Here is a 23,146-nt window from a genome sequence, read left to right as displayed (position 1 = left end):
AAAGAGTTATGCGCGACAAGACTAATTTTTATACGAAAATAAATAAAATAAATGTTATGGGTTACGCATGCCAAAATTATTATACTGAAACACAACATTTTGATTTGGCACATCGATATCAAAATCAATAATGCAATATTAAAAATAACAGTATAAATTACAACATTCATCATTTTATACGCAATATGTTACGTATATACATACATATTGTAATGTTAATCAAGAATATTATTTAGTTTTATAATAATTGTAATAATAATAATCAATTATGTTATCACAATGTTCCTTACGCAAACAAATTTATTTGAAATTAAAAGATTTATAACTTATAACTATGCCGTCCTTAAATTGTTTTTCGTAATTAAACAATGACGAGCCCTTTTTAACGTTAAAACAAGCATAACTAAAGTAAACGATTTAACAGTGACAATTTAGGAATTAACCCTTAAAGCGCTGGAGCTGAATTTTAAAGGCCTTTGCAAACAGTTTGGATCCAGATGAGACGCCACAGAACGTGGCGTCTCATCAGGATCCAAACTGTTTGCTATTCTGATAGTATTCTTTGAAAAAAAATCGAAGAAAATGCTAATTTTAGAAATTCTGCAGACGACATTTTAGCATTACGACAAATTTCCCAGCATGCAAAGGATTAAGTATGTTAACACAAATTACTGTAGTAATCAGATTATTCTGATGCAAATATGAGATGGTATATGATCGCATAATTTAGGGAGCCTATTTTAGCTCAACTAAAACCTTCCCAATAAAAGGACAGCAGGGATGATACGAAAGTGAAGCACTTACATTATCAATTCAGTGAGATCTTAGCATACTGTCACGTAATGTTTAAGATATAGGCTGTAAACGATATTGTTAATTCATGTTTATTTCACGTTTGATCAACAACAACGCATATAATTAGGTTTCCCATTCCCGCAGTCTCTTACACATCGCTAATGTTTGTTTGATTACATTTCGTGCCAAGTATTAATTCGTGTAGATTTTCATGTTGAATGACAGAGGGCAATTATCATAGCGATGAACTCTTGTTGAAATGTTTTTGTAAAAATTGCATGCTTGCAATGAAGAAATATGTTAAATCCCCATTTTATATCTCTAGCCCGTATTTATACCCACATAAAGTTGAAAGGTGGGAATATTATTTATTAATGTGCCATCCAGTAAGAATTTCAATGATTAGTTATATGAATATACGTACTCTCTAAATCGTGTATAGGCAGTCTAGTCCACCTGAGAAAATAGAAAACATCGCATTATTTTCTTACAAGTCTCGGAACCCCGTAGCTTGACTTACATACTTTAAGGACTTTAATATGTCTTATATAACACAGTAAATCTCAATGCACAGTTCTTCGAGTTGTGTGCGGTTTTATTCCACCGAGCTACGCTACGATAAGATGTTTCTATATTCTGATTTGTTGTTTTAGAAGTATGCATTCTCAGGTTTTACATATTATCACATTTGTAAATCTACTATACAAGTGTTCCACGACGCACATATACACAACCATATAAATGCAGGTTATATTAATCTTTGTCTAGGTGTTGTTTATTTACGACATGTACTAAATATTAATTGACTGTCTTTTGAACGACATGAATGGTTTTGTTTTCAATCACTTCATGTTTCAAACCTATTGATTTATGTTCGATTTAATCAAAATTCTAATGCATGTTGATACACTGCTTAGTCCGTTTACTGGGTAGAATTGGTAGTTGGATGTTAAAATAGCTATAGATATACACATACATATTATAGAAAGTTATTCAGACATTGCATATACATACGTTTTAAACGAATTCGACATCGAATACATGGCATTTTGCTATACATTTTTTCTGACTGACGCAACATGCTTATAAATAATTATTTTGTGTACGACACCTTTAAGCTAGTTCCATGCTGTTCTAATTGTAGGGACAACATGGACAACTCGCCCCTCCACCTGGCGGCCTCTTACGGATACACGCGTTCCGTGAAACTTCTTCTTACGGTGTATTTCAATTTGATGGATTGCGCCAATAAAGCGGGAGTACGTATTTATGTGATGGTCCTGCTCTCAGTAGATTATGGACTCTCTGGTAAAAGTAGGCTACCTGAGTTCAATCACTGTTTGCGGCCACATTTGAGTTTGTTAGTTGTTCACTGTTCGGGGCCCGTGGAGTTACCTCCTCTCCCGCCCTCTCCAATCCCGGAGCACAAACCCACTTCAAATATTTAAAATCTTGCAGTAAAAAAATATTGCTGGAAATTCTAGTTTTTTTTTTAATCCCAATTTTCGGGAGTCTAAAAAAGTATTTAGGTAAGAGTGCTTACGCTCACATATTGCAGTCTCAGTCGCGGAAGGACCTACACACAAAGTGCATTATAACTTACTTTCTGGCTTTCTACTTACTTTCTACTTAATGAGGATATTAAGTATTCATGCCCCCTCCATCTTTCCCCTAAATATACACACACTAACACAAATACACAGCAGGTCATCAAACAATGTTTAAGAATATTTCAGTACAACATAACAACCTGGGCATTGCATTTCATAATTTCTTCATAACTTAAAATGACTCCAAAATGGTAATAAGGCACTAGTGCTTGGAAACTTAGTCCTCGGAAAATTAAGCTACGACACAAAGTAACTTCAACATCGAAACACTGCGGTTTTAAATAAGCTATTATACAATAAACCTACAGTACATAATATTTACTGAAATCGCTAATGTTTTCCAGCGAACCGCTTTGCACATGGCCGCACACCACAACCACCCTGGGGTGGTGGGCCTTCTGCTGTCCCTAGGGGCGAACATGCTGAGTAAAGACAAGAACGAGGAATCCTTTATGGACATTGCTCTGAGGGAGGGGCACTCTGAAGTCGCATTCGCAGTCATCAGACACGAGAGGTATCGGACATATAGTTTCCTGTTGTGTTTGTTTGTATGTACGGGTGGGTGCATATATATAATGCTAATTATTATGAGTCCATTGTATCAACAGATCGTTTGGTGATGATTTGTAGTACGCTTATCGTAGGACCGGTTAATCGTGTCAATTTAACCCATTTATGCCTAGTGGACTCTCCCATCCTTGTAAATTGGATAAAAAATTAGGGATGTCTAGTATATTTATTTCTATATTTAGAATATTTCTTACACAAATTCCTTTAAGCAAACATCGCAGGCACTCATGACACGCCGCTTCATGTAGCGTCTCATCTGGGTCTACGCTGTTTGCCAAGGCCTTTTTTCTAGACGCTAGGCATGAATGGGTTAATCGCAGACACCAAGTTAAATGATTAACGCTTTGATTGGGTATATACTTTTTTAGGGGGACTTTGAAACATTTACCAATTTTTTTATGTATTTGTATAGCATAAACATTTAGAGAAGTCGATTGTCGCTTAGAGGAATTCCATCTAAGATTATTCATTTCGGTCAAGTGGATATTATAGTATGCATGTTTGTGTTGAAAGTGGTTTAACCCATTTATGCCTAGTGGACTCTCCCATTCTTCTAAATTGAATCAATTTATTTCCAATATTAGGGATATATAGTATATTTATTTCTATATTTAGAATATTTCTTTAAGAAATTCCTGAAAGCAAACAGCACAGACCCAGATGAGACGCCGCATGATGCGGCGTCTCATCTGGGTCTACGCTGTTTGCCAAGGCCTTTTTTTCTAGACGCTAGGCCTGAATGGGTTAATCGCAGACATGAAAGTTAAATGCTAAACGCTTTGATTGGGTATATACTTTTTTTAGTGGGACTTTAAAACATTAACCCATTTTTTTTATTTGTATAGCACAAACATTTAGAGAAGTAGATTGTCGCGAACAGGAATTCCATCAAAGACAATTAATTTCGGTCAATTGGATATTATAGTCTGCATTTTTGTGTTGAATGTGGTTTAATAAAGTAAAATCACTACTTGTGAAATTTTCTTGTTTGAAATTACATGTCTTTGGAAACATCTGAACATGTGTGTTAAGCCGATGTCTATCGAGAATGATTTTAAAAGGGCGGCCTATTTAATAAAAGGATGTTACCTTTTTTCATAGATTAAACGATGTTTATGTTTAAATCACTTTGTGCTAATGGAATATAATAACGGAGTGTACTTAACCGATTTACTCCAGGGACGTCACCAACGATCGCCTGTAAAGAAACGTGATTTTTTTGTATTTTGGTCGATAAGATATCCATTAGATACAAAGAACAAAGTTAAAATATAGGCCTACGCTTAAAATTAGGACTTGTGTTTAACCCACAATAGGGTAAAAACGCGACAAACATTATGTGATACTGAGAAAAAATGACGTATTTGTTGGTTGATTCAAACATACTCTGAGAATACATCAATTGTTTTTTAACCTTTTCCGCTGTAACTTAATTATTAATATAACAGGAATATTGTTGCATGTTTTGGTTTTGACAAAGTTTTGTTGTTGACCATTTAAGGAACATTCATTTTATCCTCACTAAAATCAACTTGCAAGCGTATTGCTTGCCTTAGTAAAATACCATTTTTCCTAGTTGAAAAGTTTTTTTAAACGTGGGTTTTGTTATTGGCAAATGTTTCAATGTTTCAATGTCTTATTTAAGTCTCTTTCGCAATACATATTCAATTAAAATACATATAAAAGCACAGTTACATGTATGCGACCAATCATAATATGATTTATACGAGACTATATAATTATATACTTATAAACATTAACAATTATTGACTAACAGATTAATTCCACATGGTTAAAACTTACTTATAATAAAATAAGTTATTGTAGCTAAGACTTTGTGGTATTACTTACACTTGTCAATATTGTTTATACATTTAAATACCATTTGCTTTTTAAAACCTAGGCTAGTCTATAAACCATTCTACAAATGTACAGCATAAAACTTAAGTATATACAATTCATTTTGAATATAACATATTTATTATTTCTTTGAGAATATTAAAGCAGGATTTGGCTGATATATAAAGCTACCTCTCATATGTAAATATGTATTAATTTTAAGTTTCTCAGTATCTGACATGTTGTGACAATTTGAAGTTTCCATTAAAATGTCCATTAGACTTTTCCTGATATTAACATTAAAAGGACAATGAAAAAGTACATGTATCTCATCCTCCTACTATGTTTTTACAATGGAAACATGTTCGATTACCCAAATCAATATTTTCATATCGCCCAGTTTCTAATCTTAGCGGTGCCACACCGCATCGAAACTTAGCTAATGAACTTCTATACAAAATTGGCATGTTGTCTTTAACATATGCTTCTGTTCCAAAGTCTGTTTTAAATAATCTATACAGTCTCAATGTATTATAACCAACACCTCTAGTTTCAGTATAACTATTGACCGCACTTCTCCTTTTTTACAATTTCTTTTTCAAAAATCCTAGATTCTCCGTCATTTACAAATGTGTGGACATCATTGCATACGGTGACATTATTAGATGTTTCGAACTTGAAAATGCCACGTCATTTACGATTGTGACATAATTGATAGATATTACATATCGTAATTATAAATAGAAACAAATTGACGTCACGAGCGGACCAATATACGTATGGCCATATGGTCATATCTGAAAAGAATCGGGACTTTAACTGAAGAAAATGGCGCCCATACTCAGTCTGAGCCGTAGTTTTGGCCAGAAATTAACGAAAACATTAGAAAAAAAAACACAACACTTAACCTATCTCAAAAAGAAATTACGTCACACTATATACGTTTTGTGCGTAGTAACTTGAATGAAAAAAGTAAGGAAAGCTAGTTTGGCAATAAACAAACATCGTAATAGGATGATTAAGATCCATAAACACTAAAAATAAACGAATACTTCGTTAAATAGTTACCCCACACAATTTCAACTAGAGACATGATCTGATAACAATAATTAAACGAGATACAAAATGCGTGTTTTTATTTTTTGTGGGACAATATATTCCATTAGACAATATCCGAACGTTTCAAAGCGAATGCGACATTGGCCATGTTTTGTTTCCCATGAATAATGCTGGTGTGACGTTATTGGCAGATGTGTGTCATCGAATGATAAGACGTCAATTGAAGATTTGACTTAATTGATGAACGTGATACCTTTGACGGATATGGTGTCATTTAAAGGGATCTTTTCACGCTTTGGTAAATTGACAAAATTGAAAAAAGTTGTTTCAGATTCGTAAGTTTTCGTTTTAGTTATGATATTTGTGAGGAAACAGTAATACTGAACATTAACCATGCTCTAATATAGCCATTTTATGCATCTTTTGACGATTTTAAAACCTAAAAATTATAAAGCGTTGCAACGCGAAACGATTGAATAATTTGGAGAGTTCTGTTTTTGTCGTTAAATTTGGTAAAACTACGAAGATTGCTTATATAAGGTATAAAATACGTCAAGATGTGTACTCGGCGGAATAGCTCAGTAGGCTAAAGCGTTTTTACTTCAGGACTCTGGCAGGACTCCAGGGGTCACTGGTTCGAAACCTGCTCCGGGCAACGTTCTTTTCCTTTTTTTAATTTATTTCTTGATTTTTTACTGGAGCTTTTACGATCCAATGTTTACATTTATCAATATAAAGCATTTAATGAATAAGTTAAAAAAAATGCCAAAATCTGTGAAAAGGCCCCTTTAAGTATGTTGCGTGGTTTGTACATGTGTCGTAATTTATTTATATGACGTATTGGTGCAAATGATGTCATTAACGAATTTGACGCGTTTACAGGTGGGAGGAGGCACTGAAAATGTGCAGCAAGCAATATGGGACTATTATGAACGGCATGGTCCAATGTTTGCCGGACGTCTGCATGGTAGGTCTAGTGATAGTATCGTGCCCCAGCAGTATTTCAGTCGGTGATGTATAATATATTCGTCAATGAACTAACATTACTTTGTAGTGATGTTATGGTCTCGGGTCTGATAAAAATTCAGACAGTGTTTGTAAGACCTGAAACAATTCCCGGTTTATAGACGATTAAACATGCCTTAGGATTTCGCAGTAATCGAACTTCAATTTATAGGTTAAAGCTAAGATAAACCAAACTAAACGTCATTCAGTTATTATAAGTAGATATTCATTTCGAGGGCATCAATTTAAGTAAATGCCCACAAAATGGACAAACGCAGTGATACAAACGAATGAAAACGAGCAAATGTATATTTTCCTAGACTATTCATTCCATTTGATTGGTAAGTTTTTTAATTAAATAGTACGTTAGCATTTAATACAAAACATACAACAATAACACAGTTAAACTACATTTATCATTAACAACATACATGTCAGCCATTTGTGCGATTCAGAACCGTATGTATTTTACCAATCGACGCCTTATAAACGCACAACCTAAGTGACGTCAGTTTAAGTTGGTTGAGGTAAAGTTTTCATGCTTTGACGTTTTGTTTTGCAGGCCGCGTTAGACAGATGTCAGATTCCATCGAAACACGATCGAAAAAGTCGGGATTACTCTGTAAGACTAGTCTTTTTAATTATGCTTGTGGTATTTGCACCGTGTTTATCTCATTGACCATTTATTATTATCCGCATTTACCAGTTTCAACCAAAATAATTTAAAGATATGTATCATATATCAAATTTAAGAAACATATGAAGGGCAGGATATACTGTTTTTAGCGTATGTGTATGATCCTTTTTTCTTTACGCAGGTGCACTACAATTTCAAATACCTGCAGTGTCCTCTGCGCTACTTGAAGGGCAAGGACAAGGATGGAAGGGACCACACCCCTATGCTGGCCCTTAATGTACGCACATGAAATTCTGTTATTGCAAATAATACCCAGGGGAAAAATTCCCTTATCAGCCTATGGGTATTGATTTACTCAACAAATTATTCAAAGTGTTTGCTTTTATGTCAAAAATTGTATTAATTGTTGTTTGGTAATTAACTAATCATTACAAGACATCTGTTGGTTTGCACAAATCTTGGAATATTAAAAAGTACGCTTTAATCAAAGATTCTTTTAACAAATTGTAAATGAAATCTAAAGCAGGTTTACATATAAACCATATTTTTTATTGTATTTTGAGCGTGTTCCCTAAGAACCGACACTCATAAAGCTAATAAATCAGTAGATATGTGATTTATTTAGCTCGATAATGGTGTTTATTTTATTATCTTCAATAAAACCTTATTTTGCAGACGATGGTGAAGCACGGACGGGTCCAGTGTCTGTCCCATCCCGTCAGCGAGGCGTACCTAAACATGAAGTGGTAAGTACGATTCAGTGCAAAAGAAATAAATAAAAATGTATTCGAGCTTCTGGCAGTTTGCTTTTAATATTTCCCACATTATTATTATAGATGTGGTTTTACGCGAAAAATACGTCATTCATTTTTGTCTTTTTGCGCTTGGCAGATACGTACGTCAACGTAGTGAACAAATCTGAAATTCAAAAATCTAAGTAAAGTTATTCTCAGAGCTCGATTTGAACAAGTCGTAATTATTAGCTTTAATTCCTCTTACTCAGAAAAAGTACCTCCGTACTCATCGTTTAAGTCAGGTTTCGATGATATTTTGTTAGTTTTTGAAATACTGTTTTATTTAGAATCTTAACAATCTTTAAGATAAAGAGCGTCCATACCGTCTAATATTTCTTTACCTTTGCAGGCGGGCATATGGCGCATGGTTCCACATGACTAATCTCGTTATTTACATAATCTATCTGGCCTTACTGACGGTGCTTGTAACCACGTGCACATTCTCCCTAGAACGTGAAATCAGCAACAACAGCAGCAGCAGCGTCAACGCTAGTGTCAGCGTCAACAACGTCACATCTAGCATGCCTCTTGCTTCTGTCAGTCGTGTCAATGTCAAGGAGTATAAGTTCAAATCTTGCGAAGTACGTTTTAGTTAAAAATGCTAACAAGTTACATACAAATATCTTTTATTGAAAAAGTGCGACTTGTGAAAATGAAAAATTTCATTTTAAAATAAAAAACAATAATAACACAAACAATTAAGCGAATCAACTGTATTAAATTGTAATATTTGACATTCACATGACCTGTGTTAAATCTATTTCAGATCACAACCATGCACAGGATCTGTGTTTGCATCGTGTTCATTTTCTGCATCCTCAACATCCTCAAAGAGATCGTCCAGATGGTCCAGCAGGCGAGTTACCGATTATGCCTTAATGTTTGACCCATTTATGCCTAGTGGACTCTCCCATCCTTCTAAATTGGAACAATTTATTTCCAAAATTAGGGATGTCTAGTATACTTATTTCTTTATTTAGAATATTTCTTACAGAAAGTTCTTTAAGCAAACAGCGCAGACCCTGATGAGACGCCGCATCATGCGGCGTCTCATCTGGGTCTACGCTGTTTGCCGAGGTCTTTTTTCTAGAGGCATACATGGGTTAAAGCAGCTATTTCCACCTATCCGTTAGCGACGCATACGTTAACTTTGAAGTGCGTGTGCAAGCACTAAATTGACTTTCTTTATTTGACACTTTATTGGGAACGAAAGAAAGGTCACAATTAGGTCATATTCTAAAGTAAGCAAAGAGTTTGGAATAACCTCTGCTTAATTGTCGACGTCGTCATTTTATCTCTAAATTTAATTTCCGTTCAATTCATACTAAACATAAGGATTATCGGACACATATTAAACATGGTTTAGTATAGTTTTCATTTAAGTTACACTTATTTACAGTGTATACAGGACATCACGCACGGTTTTGGGTTAATAGGTCTTCGTATATGACTATTTCAGAAAAAGAAATATTTTAAGGACATGACGAACTTTCTGGAGTGGATCTTGTACAGCACGACTCTTGTCTACATTGCACCGTTCGTCATGAGTCACGCCATGTACTGGCAGTGGCAGGCCGGCGCCATTGCCGTGTTCCTCGCTTGGTTTAACTGTCTTCTCTTCTTGAGAAGGTATGGATTGTTTTTATACATGAATGCTGCAAATCAATAATGCAGTAATGCGCACAGATCTCAATGTTCAGTTCATTTAATAATCTGAGCATTTGTTTCCCTGATGTGTACGTGGTGATGTTATCTTTATATCTTCACATAGCCTGTGCAGTTTTAGTTTCGGCGTCTAAGGTATCTTCATATTAAGGCTGACTACCAATGGCATTTCAAAACGTTCGACATAATTGGTGTCTACCTGTTTATGTTTTCTGCATACCTTTACCTGTGTATTTCCATCATAATAAACGTTTACACAATCCTTTTAATGTTTAAGGATGACTTCTTCGGTATCTATGTTTTTAGAGTACACATTTTTAGATATACCCTTTTCAATAATGTATCTATTTTGACTTGTTCTTGTTTGTCTTTTTTCACGTTTTTATGTTTTTCTTCTTCGATATAATCCTTTTTACGATGCATTTGCAAGTCCTGGGGGCCGTTTCACCAAAGATCGTACGACAATCTTAATTTAAGACCAAATTTTGGAGACTGAAAATACAAAAGTTGTTCATCAATATGCATTCAAAATATAAACTATATGTGAGAAAACAATGAAATGAATAGATATACGGAAAAAGAATAGTATTATTCCTTGGTGTTGAGTTAAAATGCTTGCATTGAAATATGTATCGTATTCCAATTTTGTCGTACGATCGTTGATGAAACGGACCCCTAATCCGTAAAAAATATGTATTCTTTAGTTTAAGCTTTTTAAAAATCTACTTGGTGATTTTGCCTGTTTCTTTTCTATCCAGTGCATGACTTGTCCATCTTAATAAAAACTATGTTGGTGTATATCTTCACAACTGTGTGTGTGTGTATGGGCGGAGGGGGGGGGGGGGGGTGTCTGATTATACTTTTACAATATCATGTGTATTTTTAGATGACACGTTATCCTGTGTATAAACACATTTGAAATGTTAGGCATCTAGATTATGATGACGCCTATATGTCTGCACTATCCTGGTCATTCTCGTGTTTGGCTCCGTACACATGAAGATGGTGATGTATATCACCCTGATATATTTTATGTACGACTTCTTCTGTATCGTATTTATTCTCAGGTTCTACTTGTTTTACATCTTGTACGTGTTCAGATTCGACTTTTAGTCTTTTCAGGTTCGTCTTCCTTGTTATCTACTTAGTGATAAAGTCGTTTTTTCAGTTCTCTTTGTGCTGTCATTCTCGACTTTTTCCTTGTCTACGTGGTGATGTTTTTTTCTATACATTTACTACCCTGTGTATTTTTAGGTTCGACTTCTTCGGTATTTATATCGTGATGTTCCTGGAGATCCTGCGCACGCTTCTCCAGGTGCTTTTCGTCTTCTCCATCCTCCTCATGGCATTCGCCCTGGCTTTCTTCACCCTTCTCAACATCGAGGTAATAATCACTATCTTTTTAAGTTAAACGTATATTTTCAAATAAAGCTTTAGCTTTAATACGTCCAAAACATTAGATTCATTTAACCCACACGTTTTTTTCCAAACGCTAATTTAAAGCTAGCAACGTTAACTGTCAGCCGCACCATCAACATATAATTTTTTCAATACGACGGGCTTTAGAGACAACACTCGAATACCATCTTGCACTCCAGAAAGAGGTTGTAGAAGGCCAGACTACATAACTTGGCCGTGTATGTCTTAGAAATTCAGACGCTTATGAGTTATTTTAAATGGTGTATGTTGGGAACAATATTGGGAATGCTTTTTTTTAAAGATTTTGGGATTGATCTAGAACACCTTTTTCACTTGGCTGATATCATTTCAAACTACGCCATCGCGAAGTCAAAATGACGTAATGTTCTTACTAATAGTTTAAGAAGTTTTATCATCCCCACAAAACAAAAACAGCAACAACAAAACAACAACAACAACAATCACATGAACAGACAATATATTTTGAATGCACAGAATTTTTTTTCGATATTTTGAAATTCCTCGTTTTTTATCGTTGAAAAGCATTCTTATTAGAAAAATATAGTTTATATGTGTAAAAGTGTAAAATGGTTCCTTAAATATCCCGTTCCCAGGATAACCGCGCCTTTTCTTCGCCGACCCAGTCCCTCTTGCGAACAGCCATGATGATGTTGGAGCTGGACTTCATGGCGTCATTTAATGACCCCTACACGGACGGTGACGTCAGAACGCTGTACTTCGGTGACGTCACAATCCTTCTGTTGGTCGTTTTCGTCCTTCTAATGCCTATCCTGCTTATGAACTTACTGGTAATTATCATCATCATCATCATCATCATCATCATCATCATCATCATCATCATCATCATCAATCATCATCATCATCATCACCATCACCAGCAGTAGCAGCAGCAGAAGCAGCAGAAGCATCCTCCTCCTCCTCATCATCATCCTCATCAACATCCTCACCACCACCACCTCAATCATAATCACCTCCACCACTTTCATAATCACCATCATCATCATCAACGTCGTAATCGTCATCATCAACGTTATTACTTTCATCTTGATGGCCATCATATTCTTAACAAATCACAATAAGAACATACATAGTTTACATACGCAATAAGATTTATCTGTTTGTTAAAACATATATATTTGGAAGAGGTACTCCACCAGTCCGTTAGAGTGTATTGTATTGTTTTTAGATCGGTTTGGCTGTTGGCGATATTGAATCTGTCCAGAAGAATGCTACGTTGAAACGCCTTGCCATGCAGGTGTGTACAAGTATCAATCGTGTGTGTACAAAATTTAATGGTCACTTTCTGTAAGAGTTTGTTTGGTAATACTTCCCCTGCCATTATTTGTACTTTCATACATTGAATTGTATTGCTAAATCGTCATTCAAAACATGGCGTGCATTTCGACTTTGGAGTTTTATTATAACTATGTAGGCTAATTGTGGATTATCGTTAAATTGTAACAGGATTGCGTTTTTTTAAATATGGAATACCGTAATATATTGATCTATTGAACCGCGGACTATTCTTGCGATAAAACTTATGAAACACAATAGTCTTATTCTGATTCATGTTACATTCTAAGCATAGAACGCGATCTTTTCTCAATAATGGCTCTAAGCACTAAGTTATCTTGTTGCCACGATAACGCAACGATAAATTACTTCATTAATTCAATCGGCCGCTCGCATATTATGACGTCATCACATAATATATCCTTGTTGCAGGTGGAGTTGCACACGAGTCTGGAGAGGCGGCTACCGTTTCGCCTGCTAGATATGGTGGACAAGTCAGAGTACACGTACTACCCCAACAAATGCTCCGGCAGATTTGATGGGGTCAGTTTCATACTGTATTAATACGTAACTTCATTGTATGATATGACGTCATTACATAATGTCGCGTCTTTGCACTCAAAGGGTTATCGCCATATTATATTATATAGAGAATTCGTGACGTCAATGCATGATATTACGTCATTACAGCATATAATTGTATTGTATTTAAAGCTGTGTAATTGTTTTCGGTGTAATACAGATACAGAAGATATTTGTTGGATTTGGTGAAATCGATCTTTATTCACGAGTGATCATATACAATGATATGCGCCACTCGTGAAAATATATTTTTTATATGATCACAAGTGAATTAAAATCGATATCAACAAAATCCAACAATTATTATTTATATTTTATGGTTACAAATGATTATTGTTGTATTAATTTGCCTTTCCCCGTTGGATGCCCCGAAATGTTATTACATGTACTAGTATGTTTAATGGAAGCTTTTCCGTATGTTTTTTTAAAAATAAACATTCGATGCAGAGTTGTAAATTTGGGGTCGCAATAGGGAAACAAAAGATATCTAAAAATAATCCCGGTAAAACAGTACAAATTATCGATAATTTTCACTGCTATTTTTCACTGTTTGAAACGGTGAAATATCACTATAATTCACTGATATTTCTCTATAAACCATCCAAAAGTCTAATAAACTTTTTCTAAAAGATGCTCGTTCAGATAACAAAATGAGGTCGAAGGGTACAAGATGTTTTCGTCATATTCAACTATCCAAATATTTACATTTTATATTTACAATCGTCATCACTGTTATATTAAGTAATTAATGCAAGAAATTAAACAGTCAAGCGGTAATAAAACTTTACTCTACCACTTGGGTAAAAACAACTAAACATATTCATCCATCAACATGTTGTTTTTTAGAAATCAAATAATTATGATGAAATAACTTTGTACAGAAGCATGTATATTACCCCTTGCAAGAGCTAATTAATAAAATCTATACGCATTACACCGGACAAAAAAAGATTAGACATATTTCATTTATTTATTTATATTCTGAAACAAAAACCATAACTTATAATGCTTATTTATCTCATTTGTAACAATACATATGGGTCGCGTGCTGAGAAAACTGGGCTTAATGCATGTGCGTAAAGTGTCATCCCAGATTAGCCTGTGCAGTCCACATAGGCTAATCAGCGACGACACTTTCCGCCTAAACTATATTTTCGTTAAGGAGGGATTTCCTTGAAACTAAAAATACCATAAAAGCGGAAAGTGTCGTCCCTGATAAGCCTGTGCGGACTACACAGGCTAATATGGGACGACACTTTACGCATATGCATTAAGCTCGGTTTTCTCAGAACGCGGCTCATATTAATATGATCATAACATGTAATGATCACATGTGTTGTTATCGGTATAAAACGTTTGAAGCAAATATGTTGAAAGTAAATATGGCTCATTTATCGACAAATATCCGGTGCCACGTCCTACCAAGTGTGTCACAACACAAATTTCTACGGTACCGATCTCAATGAAGTCTCTAGAATTCACAACATGCAAGACATCAGTTGCATCATTTTCGAATTTGGCACTTTTGAAAGGTGTCCATTTTGCAGCTGATGTCCCGGATGTTCACGTTGAGCGACTACATGAACGACGAAGACGGGGATAAGAGTCTCAATCATCAGACACACCTGTATGAGGAGTTGTACAAACAGAAAATGAGGTAAGCCTACACGCCATGGCATATATGGCAAAAATAAGCTACCAATATATATGGAAGGGTATTCAGGTAAAAATTACATACTTCTTTGTGACTGTGTCATGATTCTTGATGGTACTTTCAAGTTGTATGTAGACACCTTTTCATGCTTGATGCCTGATGTCCACTGTCTATTTACATTCGGCTTAATGGTATCATGCATGTGTACAGATGCAACATTTTTGTTCGTTAATTGCATGCTGCATATGTGTATGTTGGTTTGTGCAGAGAGACTTGTGCAATAGGCACAGTGCATACTGGAATCAAATATTGATGCGTTAAATAAATTAACGCGATAGCAAGATGTGAGTTTCACCCAAGCACAAAGCAACATACAATCATGCATGATACAACGGTGTCAATTGACAGTCGTTCCGAAATGCTACGGACGACTACGGAAATTTACGGCGTATAACGGAAATTTTATGTTATAGGAGAAGTTGCGCCCCTTTGTAAGATATTTGCTACTGACCCGAAATTAACCGCGTGTTTGTAGACGTAACTTTTTTTTGGTTAATGACTAACCATAATTTTTGAACAGTAATTTACCTTCAATATTCAAAGAAATTCTATGGATATATTTCAATATATGCTACTAATGCATGCATGCAAAGCTCCAGATAAGACGCTTAAAGTCGTCAAAAATGGATTAAATTTAGTAAAGAAGTAGATTTAAATTCTGTGCGGATGGTTACACATTGGAAAAATAAAATAAGATTTCAAAATTTGTGATCATGCGTAAAACTCAATATCAATGCATATAATGTTAACATTTTATCAATGAGTTCCCACTCGTCTAGACCCTCATAACAATTATGAAATCAACAGCACTTTAACGTTATTATGAATAACAGACCATCTTATAAAACAGTCGAAAAGCCGAATGTTTTCCATTATCTGGTCCTTTTATCGCAAAAAGTCTGCTGTAACCCGGCAATTGTCATGAGCTCTTCTTAGACTATAAACCTTAATGCGGATGTGCCAAAAATTATACTTACCTGAAAAAAGGAATTAATAATAAACTTTAAGGCTGGATTTTTTTATAGAGTGTAAACCAAGATTTTGCTGAAAAAGTTATCTGGAACTCTGCATGTATGTTGAGAGGAAATCCATTATATAATTTCAAATTTACTAGAGTACTTTTATATTGCACCACATAAACTGCTATAAAACTATAATATTGAAGTGCACATAAAAACTTTATTATAGATGGGTAGGTATTTCATGTCAATCTCTTTCACATATGAAAGAGCTGTTGGTCATGCTGCTTTAAGTACATATAGATGCATGACACAATTTAGAATAAGCAAAATAAAACACTAGGTATTTGCCAAGATTCATAAGAGTCAAATATATACGAGCAGTAAGAGCGTAATCGTGCGCAGCGAGACTTACTCATTTTTGTCATACAGATTGGATATAAATATTATAGAGCTTAACAAAAAAATACATTAAGCCCTGTTCTCTCGGCACACGCGCTGGACACACAGGTGGTTAGCGCGTGGCTATGATCATAATTAGTGAAAACATCTTTTTGAATGATAAATAATCATATTATAACGAAAAATCAACTTTTCTATAAATAAAATTCACTATCGTTTTATATATAAGAAGGTATCCAACTCGAAATCATCCGAAAACGGGGTGCATCGTTTTGAACAGCCATTCCTAAATCAATTTTGCAGCGATTTTCATGAACCCGGTCTTATTCAACGCAGAAATGAATTTCCTTTTAGAAAATGTATATATCTTGTTATATTTCTACACATGCTGAGTCAAATTTTAAAAAATAATGCTATACACAATTCGCTTGACCCAGTTGTGATCGATCAGACCGTATTTATGAAGACACACCTCCGCATTGGACCAATGAAATATCTCGTGTGTTTAAAATGTCAGATAGTTGAAATGTATGTAAACAAAGGTTTCAAAATGCGCCGGACAGTTAGTTTTGATGCATAATGCAACGGCAAGCACGGTAAGAATGTTTTTTCATAAGTTTTATTGAATTATGGTATCGAGGTTCGTGAACTTTGCAGGGAAAATGCCCTTTACTTTGTGAGGATTTCAGTCATGAATACGGTCTGATCGATCACAACTGGGTCACGCGGGTTGTGTATCGTGTAATATCTTAAAAGTTGACACAGTATTTGTAAAAATATTGCAAGACATATACATTTCCAGAAAGGAAATTTATTTCTGCGTTGAATAAGACCAAGATCGTGAAAATCGCTGCAAAATTGATGAAGTAATGGCTGTTTATGCATGTCTTCGTTAATTATTTGGTCAGACGCTTTATTTATCTGTAAAATCTAGTCCGCAAAGCGTTTTAATAAGTTTGACTGCTCCGTTATCCGTGCGCTTGCTGAATGAATGCGTCTCCGTGTTATGATAATAACTTAAAACGATGCAACCCGTTTTCGGATGATTACGAGTTGGAAACCTTATATATATAGTTTGAAAAAGTTTGCAATCGACTGATATTTTGGCGCAACAATCGCGGACGTCTTTCAACTTATAGACATTGTAAGTATAGCCTGGTAAACAGACTAGAAAAATCTGAAAGTTTCACGCACAGGTCTGTGACAATTGGGGTCTGGGCTACTTTATGAGGTCGATATACAATGCACATCGGTAGATTACGTCTACTGTAATTATTTGGACTAGGGATGGGTTAATATAACGCGCGACACACCGACCACACTCAGATGTTCTGCGTGTTATTTACAGAATGCGGGACATCTCGACGGCGCTTACAAAGCAGTACGACATGATGCGGCTGATCGTTCAGAAGATGGAGATTCAGACAGAGGACGACAACCGGGACGAAGGGGACAACTTTGAGATGAGCAACCCCATCGAGAAGGGCTCAAAGTGGGCGCCCGCTAAGCACAACTTGCTGCGACAGAATGCAATCGTCGCCCACTGGAAGCAAAGTATGACTGAAGACCCTTGCGGCAGAACCCAAACCCCTGTTGGGGATATGGGATCCTGAGAATCCGGTTATTGAGCCTCAGGAGCCGTAAGCTAAGGGCTCTGAAAGCTAGAATGAAGGACCCGTTTGGTACTTTTCGAATTTGATAAGGACGCCTGGACAATGAAAGTAATTGTCACTCTTAAATTTGGGATATGAGGAACGGAATCTCCGGTTATTTGGACCCTCCGGTACATATGTGTTCAGACAATGATCCTGGATGAAATGTTCTAGTCAATCAGATAAACTTTTTACTGTTGTAGCGTCGCGGTGTTGTAATGTACATTTCATCGGCGTGGCACTGAGAGATGTGAGTTTATTTCTGTTTATCAAGTGTGGATAGCCTCTTACTCATTTATGTTTAATGATCTCACACGTTTTAACATATTCTTTGTAATTATTGATTATATATGAGTATAACATTGATTTCATTTGCATTTTATAACCTATTTTTAAATGGCTTCCATGTAAAGAATAATGCGCATTCTAATTTAAAAACACATGGCTCTACGAGTTGTTCCTTTTCAAATATTTTATTGATAAACATTTTTTAAGGTAAAGAAGTAAAACCGATAAAAAACTAAATAAAATTACATACCTTTTGCGTTCTTAATACTTATATAATTTTAGAATGTTTTTGTTTACCCTTTTATACATGCAATCACCGTTTCGATACACCTGTTGCCAGCTTTTGATACAATATTTGTTAATAAAATTAATATACTCTTTTGTGTTTTGGCTAATTGCTTTGCTTATCCGGGTTCTATTGTGAAAAAAGTGTACGTATTACTATTATAAATATGCTTCGCATTTGAGAAAAGTATCTTCCTTACCACGTGTTTGCTGTGTTAAATATTGTGTTATTCATTATTGTTTTTAAGTAACACTATGCTCTGTGATGCAACACTTGTGTAATTTTATCACGTGTCTGGCCTGACTTTCTAGCTTCTTATACATTTAAATATTATATATTGTTTATATATTTTAAAAATTATTTAACCTCAAGATGTTACATTTTGCTAAATTACTATATCATATGGTATCTCTTTTAACTCATTTATACCCAACGTCTAGTAAAAAGGCCTTGGCAAACAGCGTAGACCCAGATGAGACGCCGCATGATGCGGCGTCTCATTTGGGTCTGCGCTGTTTGCTAAAAGAAATTTCTGTAAGAAATATTGTAAATATAGAAATAAATATACTAGACGCCCTTAATTTTGGAAATAAATTGATCCAAATTAGAAGGATGGGAGCGTCCACTAGGCATAAATGGGTTAAGTTGTGTAAGAAATGTTCATCATCCAACGAAGTGTGCGTCAATAATGTTCAGTCCGCACATTTTTGAAGAGTAATGAAAAACAATTGACCTCAATTGTTAAATAAAAAATAAATATATAAATAAATATATAAATAATATATATCATCAGTTAAACGTATTACAATACAATTATCAAGATACTCCAAATTCAGTTTAACACGCCGGAAAATTTGAGATTTTTTATAATCTTATCACGTTAATACACTGTTGCATGATTGATTGTTGTCTTTTGTATTGTAAATTGTTCATTACCGCACTTTGTTTTAATTTTTGTTCATATTGTGTGAGATTAAATTTATATTTACCAGTTTCAAACAAATAAAAGTTTTCAGTTTTGGCTCGTTATATCTTTAAACATCAACTTTTTATCAACGTAACTTATTAAGTTCTTTACCATGGATTCAATTAAATTAACGATCAATAGTTACCACACGCTGTCCTTTTTTTCCACTCCATATTTTGTTTCATTTGGGTTGTGAAATCGTAACCGTTTATTTCATGCGTTGTACCATATGATTCACCACTATATTAAAAGTATATATGCCTCCTTTTGGGCAGCACTTTAACAACTGTTCTCGATTTATATCGTTGTAACTTGTAAGTCATCTTCGTTTTCAATTCTTCTATACTTAAAATGAACCGTGGTATAATGAAGGCCACATAAGCAAAATTGATTGAAGATATTTCTAACAATGATCAGAACCGTAAAATATAAGGTAAAAAATAAGAATGCACATATTCAGAGATTACAAATATAAATGTATAATAAGAGTCTCATTCGTAAGGCTTTTATGTTTACATTTTCATGTTATAGTTGAAGTATTTCCATTTTTTTTATTTGGCTAAGCTTGATAGCGCAATTGCTGGAAGCGCTTTCTGATGTAACTTCTTCAAAGGACTCAAAGGTCGTGACTTTGAACTTTTCTTGAAGAATTTTATGCCGTTTTTCTGATTCTCTATTAAATATCTTATTTTGTTTCATTGACAGAATACTCGTGTGTTTGTAAAGCTTATTTCAATCATGTAATACACTTAATGGGCATATTGCAATTATCTTTTAGCAGGCTTGTTTGTAATACTTTCACATATTAGTGATTCTATTTATTCGTATCAAAGACCATTTTTCGTTTTCATTGTTTGCCTTTTATGCATTGATTTCTAATTAAAAAAGCTCGAATTCCATAGTTTAAGTAACATTTTGTTTTGTAAAATAATCATAATTGCACTTCAGCGATATTATAAGTAATATTTCCAACTGCATTATTTCATTAGGTACTTTGTATTCCATGTTAATCATGTGAAGTGTTATTTTTTAATATATGTTTAGGTGTAAAGAAAAAACAGTCCCGCGTAGTTTTATAGTCTTTTCTTGCTGTTGCGTAATTATAAGACGATAGTAGAACATTAAAACTTGATTACAATAAAAAAATGGTCATATGTCTTAATATGAAGTATTTTTAATATAAAACTATCATAACCGAATTGATTCCCTCAATTCACTTTTCACAACAATAATTAATATTGTTGATAATGGTTTCGTTGTTTGGAATCTGTATTGTTGTCAGAGCGAATAAACAAAAAAAGATCACTGGTTTTGATTGTAAAACATGGACGCGCATCGTAGTATTTAAGGTAGCGCATCTGCAATGGGCACCTTTCCAAATATAATCTAGTAATAATTATTTTCTTAATCAGCATTATTTCACTGAACTACATGCACATTTTTGGTAGTTGTCCATGCTTTGAATAAATATACTGTTTTTTTTTAAAACCACTCCACGCTCGGCTTTTGTCCAGTTTATTTGCACCCCTTGGCTGGGGTATATGAAAGTTCCATAATTAATCCAGATTTCCAAATATGAACATGCAGTTGGTATGTATAGATGCAGTAAAGGTGTTCAAAGTTTAAACAAGATGAAATAAGTATTCTTTTACAGACATGTATTTATTATAACTTGTTATCTATGGAAGAGCGCCATGAAATGTAAGTGGTTTCAGCCAAGTAGAAATTGGGTTGGTTACAGTGTCATAAAATTCAAAATAGTATCATTTAAGTAATAGTTTGAACTTAGTTTTTATAGATACACTATATACAGCAAAATTACCAAGAAATATACAGATTTACCGTTTGTTTTTTGAAATCAAAATGCAACATGCATGATTCATATTTTCAGCAGTTAATCACCCAATTTAGCCATAACGTTGTTTTAATTAAAAAAATGAAGAATGTACATAAAACATTGCAACATATTTTACAATAAACATAGCTTATAATATTCTATATTAAATCAAATTACGTTAGAAAATAAATAAAATTCGCAAAAAGTAAGTGTTGTCGACAGGATTCGAACCTGCGCAGGAAGATCCGAAAATATTTCTAGTCTATTGCCTAAACCACTCGGCCACGACAACTTCACATTGGAACTTGCTTAAATTCGATATCCATAAGTAAACATGTAAAAAGGCTCTTCAATCTTCAAAGAAATCGCCGGAAATAATCACAGATGCGCAACCTTAAGGTCACATGCTGCATAGGATTTGTAAATACATGTACATTGCAAATGGAATGTTTTGGTATCAATTTGAAGGTATATTTGTAAGCAATAAGAAAAAAAGCCATTTTTGTGCTCTACTTTTTCTGTTGATGGTTCCCGGCTTTGAAAGTAGGTCATACTATTTGAGCCCAAAATGGTCGCCTGCACAGCTGTCAAAACCGGTTTGCCTATTCTAAGGTGAATATTTTGAGTAACAATGTATAGAATTTAATGACATCCATTTTTTCAAAAGATTATGCATTTATCTTTCCAATGATGTATGATGATGTAGTGGGTCATTGCTTGATCATGGTAAAAATTTATATCGAACTTCAACTATTCTTTATGTAATATAGAAGGAAATTAATTGCGCATGCGTAACCTCAATCGACTGCGTTTAACACATGGAATCTACTGGCAAACGAAAGTCGTTGATTGCGCACGCGCCGCTGGATGATAATGGCAACCGCTTGAAGGAATTGGTAAAGGCGATATTTTGAGTAAAACGTTGCATTATATAGAAAAGAATTGTCTAATGTTACTGCAGTAGTTACTTGAAATGTATATATATCGTTGTTAAGATTTAAGACAAGAGGGTCATGATGGCTCTAATAATTTACCTGAGTTTACGCATACCAAAGACGTAAAGACGGAGACACGTACAGACGTACAGTGCGACTGCTTTATGCAGCCTCTTTTGAAAAGGGGCACAAAACAATTGGACCTCAAATAAGAATCACACACATCAATGATTAACACAAATTAACTGAACTATCGCGAATAACATTGCAGTTAAAAAGGGTAGCTGCGTTAATCCTTTATTCTGTATTAATAATACTTGTTTCACATGTTAAATAAGCTTATCATATGGCTTTATTTGTTTTAAGTTTTGTTTTTAATGATTCGACTTGGTAGCCTTGTTTATGAACGCACGCGACTCAGATTCGAACTCAGCGTAGATATGAACCGCGTTCTGTGAAAACTGTGCATAATGCATGTGCGTAAAGTGTCGTCCCAGATTAGCCTTGCAGTCCGCACAGGCTAATCAGGGACGACACTCTCCGCTTTAATTGTATTTTTCGTTTAAAGGAAATCTCTTTCTACCGAAATTCTAGTAAAAGCGGAAAGTTTCGTCCCTGATTAGCCTGTGCGGATTGCAAGGCTAATCTGGGACGACACTTTACGCACATGCATTATGAACAGTTTTCTCAGATCGGGACTCATAATAATGTAAAGTTTTTCTCAGATTTGACCTGGTGACATAGTATTTGAACGAACGTAAGCCGTATTCAAATTTAGCCGAGAAAATGCCAGGATAATCATTCTGACACAGTTTCA

General features: G+C 34.7%; 1 protein-coding gene across 1 annotated transcript in view; it reads left to right on the top strand.

Moving 5' to 3' along the window:
- The window catches only part of LOC127880084 (transient receptor potential cation channel subfamily A member 1-like), a 39,973-nt gene extending 19,053 nt beyond the window's left edge, over positions 1-20,920 (top strand). The window contains exons 12-26 of the mRNA XM_052427312.1: positions 1,940-2,054; positions 2,750-2,919; positions 6,756-6,840; positions 7,441-7,500; positions 7,697-7,792; positions 8,191-8,261; positions 8,659-8,890; positions 9,076-9,165; positions 9,769-9,938; positions 11,229-11,358; positions 12,008-12,202; positions 12,601-12,669; positions 13,140-13,250; positions 14,822-14,946; positions 17,713-20,920. Coding sequence (XP_052283272.1) covers positions 1,940-2,054; positions 2,750-2,919; positions 6,756-6,840; positions 7,441-7,500; positions 7,697-7,792; positions 8,191-8,261; positions 8,659-8,890; positions 9,076-9,165; positions 9,769-9,938; positions 11,229-11,358; positions 12,008-12,202; positions 12,601-12,669; positions 13,140-13,250; positions 14,822-14,946; positions 17,713-17,977 — 1,984 coding nt within the window. The 3' untranslated portion in view covers positions 17,978-20,920. The remainder of the gene's footprint in view (positions 1-1,939; positions 2,055-2,749; positions 2,920-6,755; positions 6,841-7,440; positions 7,501-7,696; positions 7,793-8,190; positions 8,262-8,658; positions 8,891-9,075; positions 9,166-9,768; positions 9,939-11,228; positions 11,359-12,007; positions 12,203-12,600; positions 12,670-13,139; positions 13,251-14,821; positions 14,947-17,712) is intronic.
- Positions 20,921-23,146: the final 2,226 nt, after the last annotated feature.

Source organism: Dreissena polymorpha, chromosome 4 (genome assembly GCF_020536995.1).
Source record: "Dreissena polymorpha isolate Duluth1 chromosome 4, UMN_Dpol_1.0, whole genome shotgun sequence".
Taxonomy (NCBI): Eukaryota; Metazoa; Mollusca; class Bivalvia; order Myida; family Dreissenidae; genus Dreissena; species Dreissena polymorpha.
The sequence above is the reverse complement of the archived record's forward strand: the minus strand, read 5'-3'. Positions and strand labels throughout refer to the sequence as shown.